The sequence below is a fragment of the Pundamilia nyererei genome, unplaced genomic scaffold, assembly GCF_000239375.1.
Source record: "Pundamilia nyererei isolate P.nyererei 1_Seehausen unplaced genomic scaffold, PunNye1.0 scaffold00130, whole genome shotgun sequence".
Taxonomy (NCBI): Eukaryota; Metazoa; Chordata; class Actinopteri; order Cichliformes; family Cichlidae; genus Pundamilia; species Pundamilia nyererei.
Window position 1 is genome coordinate 1,498,909 of NW_005187531.1, and position 16,864 is coordinate 1,515,772.

Consider the following 16,864-nt stretch of genomic DNA (forward strand, 5'->3'; position numbering starts at 1 on the left):
TGACAGCCCACTATAATACATGTGTAGTACTGCACGCACCTTGGCCTGTGTCAGAGCCGCCTTCTTCACCTTCAGCTGGGACTGTAGCAGCTTGAAGTTCTTGGACCAGCCTTCGGTCTTAGTGTCACTGGCACCCACACCGAGGTCATCATAGAGCGACATTGCTGTCCGTCAGTGCTCCTGTTGCCTTCGGACACACAAACACGTTTCACTTCTCAATATTTATCGAGCCTACGGTATCATCATTCAGTCCTTCACTGCTTGGAAAAGCAAAAAATTAAAAAAAAAAAAGTTCAATCGGTTATAACGTGCAACAGCTAAATCACAAATCTCCGCTATAACCTTTTGTGATTCCGTCGTTTGATACTGAAGCAAATTTCCCAGGAGAAACTGGGAAACGTTAGCTAGCTAACGAAAGCTAAGGCTAGTGTTGCTAATGTCTGCTCCTTATGAAATGTGTCAAGAAAAGACCCAACATTCGTTCCACTGTCTCTATACCTACCACTATTAAATAGAATTTAAAATTAATTACAAGTCAGTTCATATTAATCTACTTTTTTTTCTTTAAAAAGGCTAACCAGCACATTTGATATACCTCCTCACTGCTCGTAACGGAAGCCGGAGCGCAAAAACAAAAACCAAGAGCCAACATTTGCCGGGATTTTACGGTCTTGCGCCATCTGGCGCCCGGATGACTCATTTGAAACCAGCAATTTCTGCAGAAATATGCCCTGTTGTTAAAATGGGCGGATCACACACAGCACAAGGGGAGTGTCATGATATAAAGCGAAAGTGTGAACGAAAAGAAATACCGCGGCGACAGCGACGATGGTCTTTACCGGCCTGGTTTTATTTAGTGAACATGTTTTAAGTCACTACCGAGGTGTCCGATGGCTCTGGTTTCACTGGCTTTCCCCGTCTGCGTTATGATAGTATGTTGGTCTCAATTATCCAGCAGCGGTAAGTGCAAACAAATTTCAACTCGACCGAGTACGCTCCAGAAAGTGCTTAAAACTGCGCATGCCGCAATTTGTTTTGTTTATCGCTTATTTAATCAGTGATTAAATTTGATCACCTTCAAAGACAAGTCGTTCAAATAGAAGGCATAAACTCGCACACGTCAGCGTTTTACGGTGAGATATGTCGGACGGTGATAATTGCTTATTGAAGACATACCTGCGGCTTGATTTGTGTTTTGTTTATTTTTGGTAAATCATTGTTTCTCGCCGTCGGGTCCGTATCGTAAATCTTCATAGTGAAACCTAAATGCTGAAAGTCGCAAGTGTGTATCGTTATGAATCCTGCTAAATTTTTGACTTAGAAGCGGGGTTGACCTGATGTGTATGTGATGGTGTAAAAGTTTTTTATTGACGACATCAGGTTACCATTAGTACATTGCTAGAAGTTAGAATTACGGAACTTACGTACACCATTCGCCAAAAAATACTGGTTATTTATTTTTAATCGTATAGTTTTATTTTAAAAAATTATCATTATTATTTTTACAGATAACAGCTGTCAATGTCCAGAAATTCCAAAGTTGGATTTAACAAACCTCCCACAACAAGGCTGCTTCAAAATAGATGACCGTTTTCGCTACAAATGTATGGATGGTTACCGGAGAAAAGCGGGAACCTCAACTTTAATCAAATGCGAAAATCCTGGAGCACAGTGGAGCAAACCATCGCTGGTGTGTATACGTAAGTATTATTTGCTGGTACATTTCTTAACACCAAAGATGAAAACATCTCTCTATCCACACACATGTAAACCGGTACATTGTTACGAGGTCCCAAACACAGCTGAATGGTTCAAAGAGGCTTCTCTCCTCTTGAAGTTCCAAGCTGAGGTCATTTGGAAACAGCGATACTGCGGCTTGTTGCTTTTCTTTTTCCCTTTTAGTTTAAAAAGTTCCACTTGGTTAACTTTCAAGTATTCACATTAGATTTGGCCTTGGGGGGGATTACAAATCCAGTATCCATGAACCCATATTTGTTATAACTCTAGATTCTTGGATTACAGCTAATGGTTGCTAATAGTGCTGACAGTCTGAATTTTGAGTGCTCAGAAGTAGTAGTACTGGTATTATCATAACATGAATCCATTACCATTATCACTTTGAAAAATGGGAGCTGTTATGTTCAGTCATTACCCCAGGGGATGACTGAATTGCTAGGTAACCCTGAAAGTCTGCTCTTGGATGAATGGGTGGAGAGGGTTTATAGAAGGCCAGCCCCTACATGCGTTCCCTGGAGGAACTTAAAATATTAATACAGAGCATAGGCTGGTGCCTGGTATCTGTGGCACAACCGAAGGATGTCTGATTATCAGTGGATTATTTAGTCTTTGTCTGTCTCTGGCTGAATAAAAGTTACACTAGCCTCTGTTTACTGATAAAACCTCAACAGTACTGACAGCCCCGTGTGTCAAGATGGTTCGGTTCAAACCAGCCGACTAAACCATCCCACGCTCTGTAGTACACTGGCACGCCCTCCCTTCCGATTTATCAAATGTAGAGTCATACTAGAACTGTTGACGTCAGGTGTCTGGCTGGAAGTCTGAAATTTACAAGAGATAAGAGAATGCAATGGTTCCTTTTCGGGTGCAGTGGAAAGCCACCCACATGTGGTTTGTTTTTGTGTTGTCACAGCTGATAACTGTGAGCAGTTTCCTTTTTAGACTCTAGCTTGGCGCAAAGGTGACATTATCTACTGTAAAAGGAAATGAGTGAATATTTCGCATGCACCTGTTTCTACACACCACAAACATTTATTCACCTGCTAGGAAACAGATTTGATGAAAGATTGTCTATAGACTCAAAACATTGGATGGAAGGAGCACTTTTAAGGTTCCATGAAAGAAGGACATGAGAAAGGGAGAGCAGGGGAAGGACATTTAGTAATTTAGGGGATCCAGAGGATTAGTAAGGAGGAAGTGAGTGCAGTGGACTTTTTGAGACTCTGTGTAACACAATTAGACAATGCTTAAGGAATGAAGAAGTGCACTGGTGCTGATATCTATTTTTACAAGAATGGCAGTGATGTGCAGTTATAGTGGGGATAAAATGTCACTTGCCCTGGGTCTTGTACCCAGACTTATGTTTTATGGGTTTGATTTTTTTTTTTTTTAATTCTGTTTATCATGCATGTGGAGCTGAGTATCTGATGCTTTTCAGTCTCTATTTTTGCCTTTGGTTCTTTATTCTGTTTCTCCAGTTTTGTCTCATGGTCATCCTTCTGCAAGTATGCATGGCTGAGTCTTTGTCATTTCCAGTTTTTACTCTGTCTCTTGTGCTTTGTATTTGTTTTGACTTTCCTAGTTGCCTTCTTGCTGATTATACTCACAATGTGTACCACTCTTAACCTCATTAGCTGTCCACGTTTCCTGCTGTCGTCCCACAAGGCTTTGTAGAAAGAGCACTATAGATACACTGTTTTCTTGGAGAGTGCTGATGGAGAAGTATATAAAAAGTCAAAAGAAGTTGTACTGTCTCTAATCTAGTGAAAGCATAAGGTTGGTGCTTCATGAGGAAGTCAGAAGTGGCAGAGGAAAAATCTGAGGGTGACGCAGCAACAAATGAGGTCATTGTGGAGATGGGGTTACATCAGGGACCAGCTCTTGGGTGCTTCTTGTTTGCTGTGATAATGACGAGTGAGGTCAGACATGAGTCTGTGTGGACTAGAATGTTCACATCGCGATCTTTAGTGGGAGCAGGAAGCAGGTTTAAGAGAGCCTGGAGAAGTAAAGGAAGGAAAGTCAATAGAACCAAGACATGGTACATGTATGTAAATGAGAGGGAGATTGTTGGAAAGCTGAGTATGCAAAGAGGGAATGTAGATGCCTTTTTAAATGTCTATTGTCAACCATCCAAAACAACGAACATTGCGCAAGAGAGGAGAAGAAAATGCAGGCAAAGTGGAACAGATGGAGACCAGTATCGGGTTGATTTGTGACAGACAGATGTGCAGAGCAGTGCATCATGGGAATGCAGTGAAGTGAAGAACTTTAATGCAAAGTAAAAGGGATTTGACTGTCTACCTGTAGAACACCCTGGACATGGGGAATAGTTGGATCTTAGTCAAGTCTATAATACTTTCAGCCAGAATGCGGTGATAATAGATTTATAATCTATAATAGATCTCTGATCCATACAGTACTTTCTTTTTTTTTTTCTTTTAAGCTTTCCCACTTTAATTTTTTTTTTTTTTTTTTTAAATGCATCTCTTGTATTTCTTTGTCATGTTTCAGCTGACCCAAGGATAACCACAACACAACCACCAAAAGCAACAAGTACAACAACAACAACAGGTAAGCGTCTGTCTAAGGAAAATGGTGTTTGCCATACTTTGCTGACATGTGTGCTTAATGATGGTTTGGTTTTGCAGAGAGTCACACTGATATTTCCTCTTACTCCGTCAGTACTTCCGCTATCAGTAAGTTCTCTATTTGCATGATTGTGACGATCAAAAACCGTGACCTATAACCACTACTAATAAACTAAAAGGAAACTAAATGTCTCAACGGTGTGACAGTAATACTAATATTAGAGCCATGTATAGTGTCTGTGTATATATTACTCATTTTACTTTTATCACCCATTTTTTACACCTTCTTATGGAACAAAAACAAACCCCAGTACCTGCAGCCATCAGGCTTCTTAATTCTCATACAAATGGCAGATGAACTAAGACACATGAATTTCCTTTTAGTTTAACCCTCTCGAGGCAGGCGTTGCCGATTTGCAACAGTTAAAAACTAACAACCTGATTACCCCACATACATATTTTCTGAGGGTTGTGTTTTGTTTTTTAAATATATAACTCAGAAGTACCACTGCAGGACTTGGTTGTGCATTAGCAACAAAAAGTTTAATTTGAGCCTGAGAGGGTTAAGTTATTATTCTTATTGATATATTGCAGTGTTAGAGATTGGAATGTTCAAACTAGTAGATGTAACATGGGCTATTTAAGTGTACAGTGAGCAAATGGTCCTAAAAGACGACATTTGAACTGGGTAATTTGGGTGAAATGACTCTCAAAGTAATCCAGGAGGTGTTGCAGTGCAGCTACTATTAAAGGAAATGGTTCACTGTAGTGAAACCTCAAGTCCTACAGCAACACAAAAAGATTTGATCTGTAGCAAATCTGCTTTGAATGACATCAAGAAATTTAGTTCTATTTCTTTATTTATGATTTTTAGCATCATGGAAATGAAGAGCATCTGTTCTTGTCAAATCAAAATGTATCCAGTAACAGAAACTTCTGGTAGTGTTCCCATGGTTAGTTCCTTTAATCATTATAGTTCAACATAGCTCAGCTAAGCAACCAGACAATCTTGATATCATAATCACCACTTCAAGAACTAACTTTTGAAAATTATGGGACTTGGTTTGGGCCCTTACTAACAGTAAAGTAAAAATGCCCCAGCTCCTATGAGTCATTCATTTCACAGCAGTTGTCATGCTCAGATTAACTGTAAATGATCAGTGGGGCAGTTTACATTTCTGCTGTGTACATCTGTGGCTGTGAACCCCCACCCCTCCCCTTATTTGTTATTTGCATATTTGTCATGCTTGCATGTTTCAGATCATCACACAAATCTAAGTGTTAGACAAACTTAAGCCAGTTTTGTTTTTTGGTTGTTGTTGTTGGGGTTTTTTTTTCTTTTTTTCTTAATGATTTCTTAAATCATTGTCAGAGTGCACTTGAGCTTCATGGCATGAATTCTTTTTTTTTTTTTTTTTTTGGGGGCTTTTTGTAGTTTTGTCTCCTGGATGAGCAGCCAGTGGGCTCTTGGGGGTAATTTTGGTAGGCTCACCACTCCATGATGGTTTCTTTAGGGTTGGCATGATGTGTTGCTTTTTGACATCTACTTCACTTTGTCAGACAGGATCTGCTTGAGTGATTTCTTTAACAGATATGACCGTAATCATGCCCAGGTGTGTTTAGTGAAATTTAACTCAAGCTTTCCAAAAAATGTGGTTAGTCATAGGTAACTTGTTTAGTCATTCATGACTAAGTGATAGTCATGAATGAGTGAGGAAAATTCATCTGGGAGCAACAAATACAACTCCAGCTCCTCTTAACATTTTGTTTAACAAAATGTTAATTTCCATTACTAGGGGCGATTGTGGCTCAAGAGTTGGGAGTTCGCCTTGTAATTGGAAGGTTGCCGGTTCGAGCCCCAGCTTGGACAGTCTCGGTCGTTGTCCTTGGGCAAGACACTTCACCCGTTGCCTACTGGTGGTGGTCAGAGGGCCCGGTGGCGCCAGTGTCCAGCAGCCTCGCCTCTGTCAGTGCGCCCCAGGGTGGCTGTGGCTACAATGTAGCTGCCATCACCAGTGTGTGAATGGGTGGATGACTGGTTGTGTAAAGCGCTTTGGGGGCCTTGGGGACTAGTAAAAGCGCTATATAAATACAGGCCATTTACTAATATTAAATGGTGGCTGGGGAGAGGGAGGTCTGGGCTTCTTTGCGTGGGCTGCTGCCCCTGCAACCTGCAGGGGCAGTGGAAGAAAATGGACTGATAGATAACATTAAATCCTGCATGTATTTTTCAGCTATTGTAATATACGTGGCATGTTGAAGCTAACTAATGTAAAATCAAACACAGTATAACACTCCATGCATGCTTGAAGATAGTATGGGGTTTTAGTTTGGGATAATGGAACAAACGCATGTTTCATAACAGAGGGATAATTCGTGCTACAACTAATCTTAGCAGTGAGAGATGTGGTCAGGGTTTTTATAGTATTAATAGAGGTGGGTTTTTTCTTCTCAGCAACAGCTTCTACTGCCCAGATGATGCAGAATTCAAGCACAGTGCTTGAACAAGGAACCAGTACACAGACAACCACCCACGGTAAAGAACTTAAATTCATACGTACTTTCTCAGTTAGCTTCTGCTGAGCTGTTGCTTTCAAGTGTGCCAGGTGAACTGTTGCTACTGACGCCCAAAGTCATGACTAACCTCATCCACCAGACTGCTTATAGGGACTCTTGTGTTCAGTGGCTCTGTCTCATACTTGCTGTCAAACATGGTGGTGTAGAGAGGTGATGATTTGGGCTTGTTTCCTAGTGATTTATTTGACCATGAGCCCCACTATATACTAAAGTATTCTACAGTCAAATATGAGGCCATTTGTCTCGCAGCTCTGTTCACATGGAGTCAGGGCAGTGATCCCAGGCATAGCTGCTGAGGTCTGCAATGACCCAGACCTCAGCCTGACTGAAAGGCTGTGGCACAACTTGAGAATACTATGAATAAACAAATGGTTGCAAACCCGAATGAAATAAAGCAACATTGTAAAGAAGAGTGGGGCAAACTTCCTCCTCAAGGATGCGAGTCTGATTGTTTCAAGTTATTGCTGCTAAAGATGGTTCTACAAGCTACTAAATTATGGGGTTTATTTGGTCTTTCCCCACTGTACTCTCCTTCAAGCCTTTTGACACCTTTATCACTAAAATGGGCACCCTCTACAATATAAATTTATTTTTGTCATTTAATCAGCTCTGCTTGAGACCAAGAGGGACATGAGAAGGGACTGTTCAGATATGAGATGCTTTTCTAGCACCTAATGGCTCACCAGACGTTGAATGTAAAACAAACTGCTTCTGAGCCAGAAGTAGCCCTTCAGAATCTAATCTGCTTTGTTTTATCTGTGACCACATGATGTCAAAGTAAGATGGTTACGCCAAGGAACTGTACTGGTTCTTGAAGTGTGTGTGTGTGTGGTCATTCTAAATTGCCCATATATGTGAATCTGTGTGCGAATGGTTGTTTGCCTCTGTGTCTAAGTGGAAGAGAATGGATAGGCTTCAAATTACACTTACTTACTGCACAATTATTCTAACCTGTCAGTGCCTGCAGGGCTTAATTAGAAGACTTCTGAGGGCATGTGCTTTTCTTTAACTGCTTCAGTGTTTTTTATAAGACTGAAGGAAATTAAAAAAGATTAATTTGTAATCCAACCTTAGATTTCCCTCAGCGGTGGAACGTTGTGTTGAATGAATAATTCTGTGGAGTGTGCACCACACATCATATTACAAGACCACCAGTGTCCATGGAAGGTCTGGCACGAGGAATTTCATTCCAAGTTGTCATAACAATGAGGTGTGTGTGTGAGAGAGTCAAACTGTGCACACTTATAGGACCGTCATCATATATAAACATCCTGTAGTCTTCACTGCCTAAACCCTCAATTTGTAAGTATGAATAATACAGGCCAGTAATCAAACACAAACGTTGTGTGATCTTGAAGATACAAACTGGACGCTTTAGTAATCCATGCAGTGTGGACATGTTTCGTTAGAACTACTGAAAGCTAACGAAATCTGTCTGACTCAAAGTGTCAATGTGGTTAAAAAATGTGGTAAAATCTGGCGTCTTCAATGCTACGCTTGCCACATTGATGCTAAAATTTCAATAGAAGCTGTTGACAAATTTCTTTGAAACCACTTTTAGTAATTCGGTCACCTATGGAAATAAATCAGCTGTTCCAAGCCACCAAGTCCAGATTATGTAAATGGACTGGTTCTTATATAGCGCTTTTCTACTCATCTGAGCACTCAATGCGCTTTACACAACTTGTGCATTCACCCATTCACACAAGCACATTTTTCTAAGTGCTTTATAGCTAACACACACACACACACACACACACACACTCATAGTCCGATGGATGCATCGGAGAGCAATTTGGGGTTAGTATCTTGCCCAAGGATAGGTGAAAGCAGATGGGTTTAGGCACTCGCAGCTATGCAAGGAATTGGTTAAAATCTCAAATTTTAAAAAAATTGTCTTGTAGCAGAAACTACTTTCTACATTAGTGACATAAGGGACGTCTAGGGATGGGCACTTAATGGACTGTACTGTAAATATGATGTGAAAAGGGAACTAAAGTAGTTTTTGAGGTTTTACATCAACATCTTTAAGAGAATCTACAATGTTGTGATACACAAGCATTAGCATTAACAGCACACGTTTGTTTTTATGGTTGGGTGTTGAATAGCACAGTGCTGTTCAAAAGGTTGTTAGCCTTTAGAACTCTGGGTCTTCCTTCCCTGTCATGCTAAAGCCAGGACACGGCACACAAAGTCTGAAACCCAGATCTGTTTCATAACAAACAGCAGCTATATACAGGTCAAACCTCAAAAGCAGTTCCAGTTAAACCTTAACCACAAATGGTGACAAGTGAAAGAGAGCTGTACACTGGAAAGAGTAACTGGTTAAATGGGTGCAGGCCGTGTAACTAAACTCTAAGCAAACAGCAGGTCGGGGGAGACAAAGATTGTGCTTCTCTAGTTGCTGTACTTCCAAAGGAAAGGTTTTATGAAAATAATTCAGGAGGAACTGAAACCGAAACTGGGCAGGTGCCATCTAAGGTTTTAATACCAAGGTCAAAGTCTTGGGCAGAGGTGAATAAGCCTTTCTCTGCACTTGAAACTGGATTTTAAAAAGTGAATTGTACAATACCTGGGCTGCAGGACTTTGCAGGACCTCAGCATATAAAATCATGTAATGAATGATATTTTTGCTAATGCTGGTTCACAGGATATTATCAAAGTGCTTGAGAAATAAGTCTGGGCTTCTGAAGCCATCTTTGAAACTTCTCTGGGCTATATAAAGACGATATCTAAATGAATTTACTTCAATAATTTTTTGTGATCACAGGCTCAAGTTTCAAAACTAGGGCTTCATTAACATAAAAAGTAAAAAAAAAAAATCATACTTTGACATAAATGTGTGTGTGGGTTTTTTGTTTTTTTTTTTTTGTTTTTTTTTAAAGCAGTACAGATATCATTACCAAAACAACAGCTGAAGCTGCTAATGTGCCGTCTCTTCCATTGAGTCCAGACAGCTGTCATTGCAGTATTTAAATAAGCAGTTATTTAAAGGGGACCTATACTATTCTTTATCGTAAATGCTGTAACACTAGTTAATTATCATATTAAACACAGTAATTTCTGAGAGCTAATAGTTCGATTGCTGTTCAAGTACTAAGACTCTTTGCAAAAAGCCAAACAAAAATCATTTGACTTTGAAATGGTGACACAGCCATTTCCATGTAACCATTTACTCTGTTAAAAATGTATGAAGAAATACTAGTGTTAAGTGAGGCTTTCTAAAGGGAAAAACACTGTTGCATTGGGAGCTCCCCCTGCTGGGCAGATGCAGTAACTGTCCACGCCTGAATCTGCAGATTACCAAAAGAATGAAACTCAGGAGAATCAATTGTGATGAACCAAGGATCGTTTGTTTGAGAAATGTCAGCAGACTTTCAAAGAGTTATCAAAGTAAAGACATATATTGAACTGGTTAGCTGTTACAGAAGGATGTGTATGTTTGGATTTCAGCTGATAAGCCTGTGAAATAAAGCATAGGTTATATAAGCCATAAATGCAATGGGGTTTGTTTGTGTTTGTTTTGTGTTTTTATTAAAACACAAGCACTGCCACCCAACCTTACCCCACCTTGTGGTAATTTACTAAGTGGTAACTTAAAGCATAACCTTTTGATATCTGCTTTCCCCCCCCAGCATTTCACAAAGCCACATGTACATGCATAAGAAACTTTTCAGGCATGACACTGATTACGTCTTTTTACCTTTACAATTGCACTAATTTGTATAAATTTTATTTTGTACTGGAAAAGCAGAACCTGTGATGGAGACAACAGGACAGACTGACACAACAAAGACCGCCACTCATTCTGCGCTTGAAACTGGTAAGCTTCAACGGCGTTATTATTTCTTATCTGAGATCTCATTTAATACACTGATCAGCCATAACATATTTTAGAACCACTAGCAGGTGGTGTGAGTAACACTGATTATCTCTTCATCATTGCACTTGTTATGTGGCATATATTAGTGAGCAAGTAGGAACATCAAGCATCTGTGGGATGTGTGGATCAAACTTTAATCCACGCAGGCCCCACTGATACATCCAAAGGAAGTCTAGTAAAGTAAGGACTGCTTTGGTAGCAAAAGGAAGCAGGTGGTCATAATGGTCTGCGAGTGTCTGTGTATTATTTGTAAGTCAGTGATGCAACTTCTCGATGGACAAGCAGGGGGAGTCCCTTGAGGTTAAACGCTATTTGTGAAGCAAGACGTTTTAGAAATGCTGAAGGCCACAGAGCAGACTCGCAGTGTGGATTCCCTCATTGATGTTTAGGACGGTACATTCTTTGAGATTGTTTGAAAACACTTAACTCACAAAGCAGACTTGGAATTGTTGTATTTAATGAGATGCAGTCATGTTATACCTCTTTTCAGTGAAGAGACTGAATCAGAGCACATTAAGGATTTTCTCTCCCATTTGCAGACGCTGCAACAACCACAGCGGCAACAGTCATCACTGTTTTACTGGTGACTCTTTGTACTGCAGGGATAGTCTTACTGTATCAAAGGTAAAAACAAAATGACTTTTTGGATTGTCTTTCTATATACTCATTGTTTTGCAGTTGGCTGGTTTTAATCCATTTCAATCCTGTTTGTCCTTTTTGTCTCAGGAGGCGAAGAGAGCACACCCCAGTGAACCAAGACCCAGAGGAGCTGTGCACACTGAATGCATGAGTCCTCGCCCACCTGCAGTGGACCAGTAAAAGACACTGACTTTGTTGCGGTTGCAGAGAGCTGCAGCAGTGTTTTACCAAAAGCAACATCCCACTACAGTGAAGAATAGACTCTTACCTCCACGTAGGACTGGTTGTCATCAGTGCCTGATAACCCATTTGAACTTCTGTGGACGTCATCCCAAAGAATCACAGCCATGTTAATATGGCAGTGCAAGAGGCTCAATCTGTAACTTTCATCTTAACAGCTTTCTAGCTTCACATTACCAAAAAACAACTCTATAGGAACTTTATCGTTCACATCCCTCTGGGTCAACCAGTGCTCTGGTGCTATGGTGGGAAATGTTTGATTTCTATTTCTTTTATTTATTATTCAGATCTCATGAAAATACTAAAACTGATAATGAGTTACTCAGACTAAATGTTGTCTCTAGCCAGGCATTGATGCAATGTATTGCTTTGTCACAGAGATTAACTGTGTTAATACTTTCCTATCTTCAGTATCAATCAGGCTAGATGGACACAAGCAGACCAAATTATTTGTTCAATTTTCTGCAGAGTATTATTTCGGCCAGTAACAACATGTCTTTTGGAGCTGCTACGCTTTCTGCTCAAACATTCAGTAATTTGTGTGGGTCCTTATTTATACCTGGCTTTTAGCCCCTTAGAGAAACGATCACTGGCCACTTTGTTAGTTATGCCTGTTTGTTAAGTCAGGCAAGTCTGATTTGTCTGACCTAAGTACATCAAGTTTTACTTGGGTATGGAGATTGATCTTAAAGGAGAAGCTAAATTATTTATTACATGTTACTGTGAATGGAAAAAGGAAATGCAGTAAGATATGAACTACAGTAGGGAGATCACATTTTGCCTTTTTTATATATATATATATATACACACACTCACAGTTTTTAAATTCTGCATTGATGAATCATGTAATCAAGGCTTTTAATTGTTTAATAAAGTATTTATTGATGGATTAGTAGTGGCATTCTCTGGTAACATATCAAATATTTTATCAACATAGAAGTAATTATAAAGTCATTAGAAAGTGATTTACAGCTTTATTTCATGGACTGACTTTCCTGGTCTTCCATATACTGTGCTTACCCTCCTTGTGAAGGGCGTTCATGAGCATCATGTGGTAGTCAATGCAGTCTTCCCTTGTGTAGCTTATCTACACAAGGGAAGACTGCAGTGCCCACTGGACCTTGTTGAGCAGTGGTTGCTTGTACTTGAAGTATAATCCTCGGACTAGTTAGTGTTGAAAAGTAATTTACATACTGCAATATTCTAATATTTCAAGTATTTTATTTTCTGGGCTGTTTTTGGTTTGGTTTTGGGGGGGGGGTTTGTTTGCTTTTTTTTTTTTGTGTGCACAGACGCCACTGTGCACACACTGCTGCAGTTATCATATCATGCATAAAAAGCGCAAGGTCACAAATGTAAGACTTTGCATCAGCATTAAAACAAACTGTGTGAACTGACACAAAATCCTCTCAAGTTTTGATCAAATGTATGCATTCTAGAACTAAATATATGACCAAAGTGCATGAGATATTCTTCTGTGCCAGACAATCACTGATGAAGGCAACAAGCTGAAACGCGTTAGTCAATTATTAAAGTTGTTCATCTTCCCTTAAGTGTTGCTGGAGTTCCTGCATTGTGAATTCTTTCATCCTCTCCATGCACCTTGGAAGTAGGTGAAGTTGTGCCAGAAATTTTTGCAATCATTGTCTATTTCCCAGAATGCTCCAAATTGCAAGAGCAGTAATTTTCTGCTTCGCTGTTGCTGACAGCTTATTTTTACCTGCTCAGTTGGCGTTACAGCCAAAATGAATGACTAACCGCATCCTTTCCAACGTGCTTATGAACTCACCTCTTCGTCCTCTTCAAGACCAAGAGAAGAGAACTGGAACATTCATCATCAGATGACCTTTCAGAGCTGAACCACCATATCGAGGACAGATAAACATGGGTAGTTAAGGAAGTCATCAAAGCAGTTTAACAAAACACTGACAATTAACAGTTAGTAGCATCCAGAAATAATTCATCTTTCTGCCTTAAAAGCACCACAGATGAAACACAAACACCTATAAAAGGAATTTCAAGGGCATCCCATAGGCCAAATATGCCCTGCTAATGAGTCTAAGCTATGAATAGTGTGTATTCTTTAGAAAAGCAGCGTGAAGTCAAAGTGAAGCCTCACCTTGAGCTAGCTAGCTGAGCTATATCTTGTTTTTAGATTTGAGCTCTTAAGTCTCTAAAGAAAGGCATGTATCTGAGGTTTCACATGCTTATCTAACACACTGCTCTAATAACAGAGTTAACACTGCCACAGAGCCTTGCTGCTAATTTGTGGTCATTTACTGACACCGTAGACTGTGGGGGATTTTCCGGCAGAAAACGAGATAGTGAGAAGAACATCTGTGCACTCCAGTGTGATCTAAATGGTCAAAGTCTTTCTTGTAACTCAATCGTGGCCGCAGTGCTTTACCAAAGGTAAAGACGAACTTATTTTCACTTTGATCTTAATCTCTTCATCATTATTGTTTATTCTTGTTTGCCACATTTCTAAGTATCGTGAGTTTTAGTTCCTCGTTTATCAGTTTACGGTTATTTTCATGAATATTCTGCGTTAAGCTTATTTTGTACAGTCTGTTGTTGTTGTTTTCTTATTCTTTCCATTAGTTTTCTCTGTGACAGGTTTGCATGTTTCAGTCTGTCATCCCTGATTTGTTCACATTGTGTTCCCCAGCCTCATCACATTTTGTATTTATTTTCTCTCTCGCTCTCCCTTGTCCTTTGTTGAGTTGCCCAACATACTTGTGTGCCTTCATAGTGTTTCCGCTCCTTGAGTTAGCTGTATATGTATTACTTGTGGCTTCTGGTTATTTGTTTCCCCTAGCGTTCCTTCCTGCTTTCGGACCATGTAAGCCTTTGCACTATTTAGCATTAAATACCCCCCCTCCCTGATTTTTTTTAGACTAGGACACGCTGCAGGCACAGCACAGAATCCCACTGAGTTTCATTATAGTCTCTGATGTTTACGCTGAAGCACTTGAAAGATTCACAAAGCCATCATGTCTGATAAAATGCCATATTATATGTGTTATTTTCTGTGGAGAAAATGAGAATGAGAGGAGTACGTGGGTAGAAATTGATGTTCAGTATTTTCTCTTATTAGCAGGACCTTCTAAAGCAGCAACGCTGGCATCCATCTCTGTCATTGTTTTACTGGTGATTCTCTGCTCTTTGGGCATCATCGCCTTAATGTATCAAAGGTATAAGAAAATATTTGGATAACAGCGAGCTTGCATGAATTTTGTCATGCACCCATCACGTTACAGTTAATTGTTATTTAATCAATCTCATTGCCATTTCTCCCTTTTGTAACTCAGGAAGTCAAAAAAGCACATCCCAGTGCAGACGCCAGATGAAGTAAAACCCATGAATCCTGGCCCATCTGAAGTGGACTTGTAGATACTGTAGTACCCTGTGGCTTTCCCACTGACTCTTACCCTCACATAGAACTGGACTCTGGTCAGATGGTGTTTGTCACAGCCTAATAACTTCCAACAACACCATTCCCAAATCATCAGGGCTATCTTGCTATTATTTTAGTTGTTTATATAGCCTAAGAAGCTTAATAAATAAATAAATAAATAAATAAAAAAGACTACTCAGTTGTTTCTGTCCTAGCAGCAGTTTGCTTCTTTTATGTAATAAAAATAAACATAATTAACTCTGTTAAGGCATAATTTTTCTTTTTTTCGTCATCTGTTTCAACTTATAGTGAAGTTGTTTTACCTAATTCAGCCGCTAAATTGGAGCATTCTTACTTGAGAATGATTAAGTGGTGTTTTAGTGTTTTATCTTCACTACCACCTTGTTAAAGGTACTTCATTCAATTGTTTTTACAAACTAAACTTTCCAGTATCAGATTAAAATCCCAGAGTTTTAGTAAACAGCATCACTTCAGTTGTTATTGTAGTGTGTATTGTGATACATGGAATTAGTAAAGGAGAGAAAGAGTATGAAGTATGAAGTATGTCTCATCCTGGCAGAGATGAAGACAATCAGATATTCAAGAAAAGGAGATCTGCTAGAAGGACAGCTGTATGGGTATACAGAGGTGTTAAACCACCAAGAGAGAACTGAAAAAGGATTTTTGAAATCAGTGACATTTTGACAGTAATGAATTCAAAAGCATGGGCCTTCTTCACAGTGTGTATGCACAAAACTATGCAAGAAGGAAATTGTCAGTATTTAATTACCTGGGTTTGTTTATGCTCTGCAAACAGACTTGGAATGGGGCCAGAATCCTCTCACTCATGATGAAATAAAGTAAAAACTGTTTTGTTTTCGAAAACCATTGTTGTCGTGCCTTATGCACAGAAATTCTCCCTTTTTGTTTGTTTGTTTTAGCCGTTAATGCTGCTGTCTTAAAACATTGTTCTCCACAATACACCTCGAGCTAAATATATTTCTGTTTCCACCCATTTAACTGGCACGCCCAATGCTTTAGAGCATAGGTGGGGAAACTCCAGCCCTCAAGGGCTGGTATCCTGTAGGTTTTAGATGTGTCCTTGATCCAGCACAGCTGATTTAAATGGCTAAATGACCTCCTCAACATGTCTTGAAGTTCTCCAGAGGCCTGGTAATCAACTAATCATGTGATTGAGGCGTGTTGACCCAGGGTGATATCTAAGACCTGCAGGACACCGGCCCTCAAAGCCTGGAGTTGCCCAGCCCTGCTTAAGAATAATTCTGAATGAACAATGAACCGTGGTAAGAAATTGTCCGATGCGCACGTTGCAATGCATAATTCTGCCTGTGAACCCAGCTGATACCTTAGTTCAATCCAGCTTACGTTTTATGTCAACCTTTCGCTTTACATGAATAGGCTACAAGCCCCTTTATCTTTACATCTTTATCTTTACAAGCCCCTTTATATTTATCTTCTGTCCCGTGTAGAGGACACTAGATCTTCCTTGATAACAGAATGATGTGATATGATTATGCTGTTTTGATTTTTGTGTGGATTTCTTTTTAAATGTCTTTTCATTTCATGAGCACTACAACAGTTAGATGAACACATCTGAATGCTGAAACGTTTTTTAAGCAAATAACTTCCCATAGTGAAGCCTTTTGATTCAAAAAAGAAGTTGAGAGCTCAGAGGGAGACATCCTAGCGTCAGAGTAGCCTGGGGGAAAGTGGCTGAAGTGTATTATGGATAGTAAGAATTATTTAAGCTGGAATTTGAAGTTGTGGGAACAAAAACATCAG

General features: G+C 39.7%; 2 protein-coding genes across 9 annotated transcripts in view; one reads left to right on the forward strand and one right to left on the reverse strand.

Annotated features, from left to right (window-relative positions):
- rbm17 (RNA binding motif protein 17) overlaps positions 1 to 676 on the reverse strand; it is a 17,242-nt gene extending 16,566 nt beyond the window's left edge. The window contains exons 1-2 of the mRNA XM_013913400.1: positions 596 to 676; positions 40 to 187 (exon numbers count right to left, since the gene is read on the reverse strand). Coding sequence (XP_013768854.1) covers positions 40 to 162 — 123 coding nt within the window. The 5' untranslated portion in view covers positions 163 to 187; positions 596 to 676. The remainder of the gene's footprint in view (positions 1 to 39; positions 188 to 595) is intronic.
- Positions 677 to 750: 74 nt separating this feature from the next.
- il15ra (interleukin 15 receptor subunit alpha) lies at positions 751 to 12,711 on the forward strand. Of its 8 annotated transcripts, none has more exons than XM_005743338.2 (8): positions 751 to 960; positions 1,509 to 1,700; positions 4,249 to 4,308; positions 4,386 to 4,433; positions 6,781 to 6,861; positions 10,654 to 10,725; positions 11,325 to 11,409; positions 11,512 to 12,699. In XM_005743338.2, the coding sequence occupies exons 1-8, from the start codon at positions 891 to 893 to the stop codon at positions 11,573 to 11,575; spliced, it is 672 nt and encodes a 223-aa protein (XP_005743395.1). In that variant the 5' UTR covers positions 751 to 890; the 3' UTR covers positions 11,576 to 12,699. The 8 variants fall into 8 exon arrangements, with proteins under 8 accessions (XP_005743395.1, XP_005743396.1, XP_005743399.1 ...); XM_005743339.2 differs by having other exon boundaries at positions 10,657 to 10,725; positions 11,512 to 12,698; XM_005743341.2 differs by lacking the exon at positions 751 to 960 and adding an exon at positions 1,202 to 1,282 and having other exon boundaries at positions 11,512 to 12,711.
- Positions 12,712 to 16,864: the final 4,153 nt, after the last annotated feature.

Excerpts from the sequence above, each read along its gene's own strand:
- il15ra (XM_005743338.2), top strand. The coding sequence starts at position 891 with ATGGCTCTGGTTTCACTGGCTTTCCCCGTCTGCGTTATGATAGTATGT. Across the intron at positions 961-1,508 it reads GTCTCAATTATCCAGCAGCG|ATAACAGCTGTCAATGTCCA; the intron begins GTAAGTGCAAAC and ends TTATTTTTACAG. Across the intron at positions 11,410-11,511 it reads ATAGTCTTACTGTATCAAAG|GAGGCGAAGAGAGCACACCC; the intron begins GTAAAAACAAAA and ends TTTTTGTCTCAG.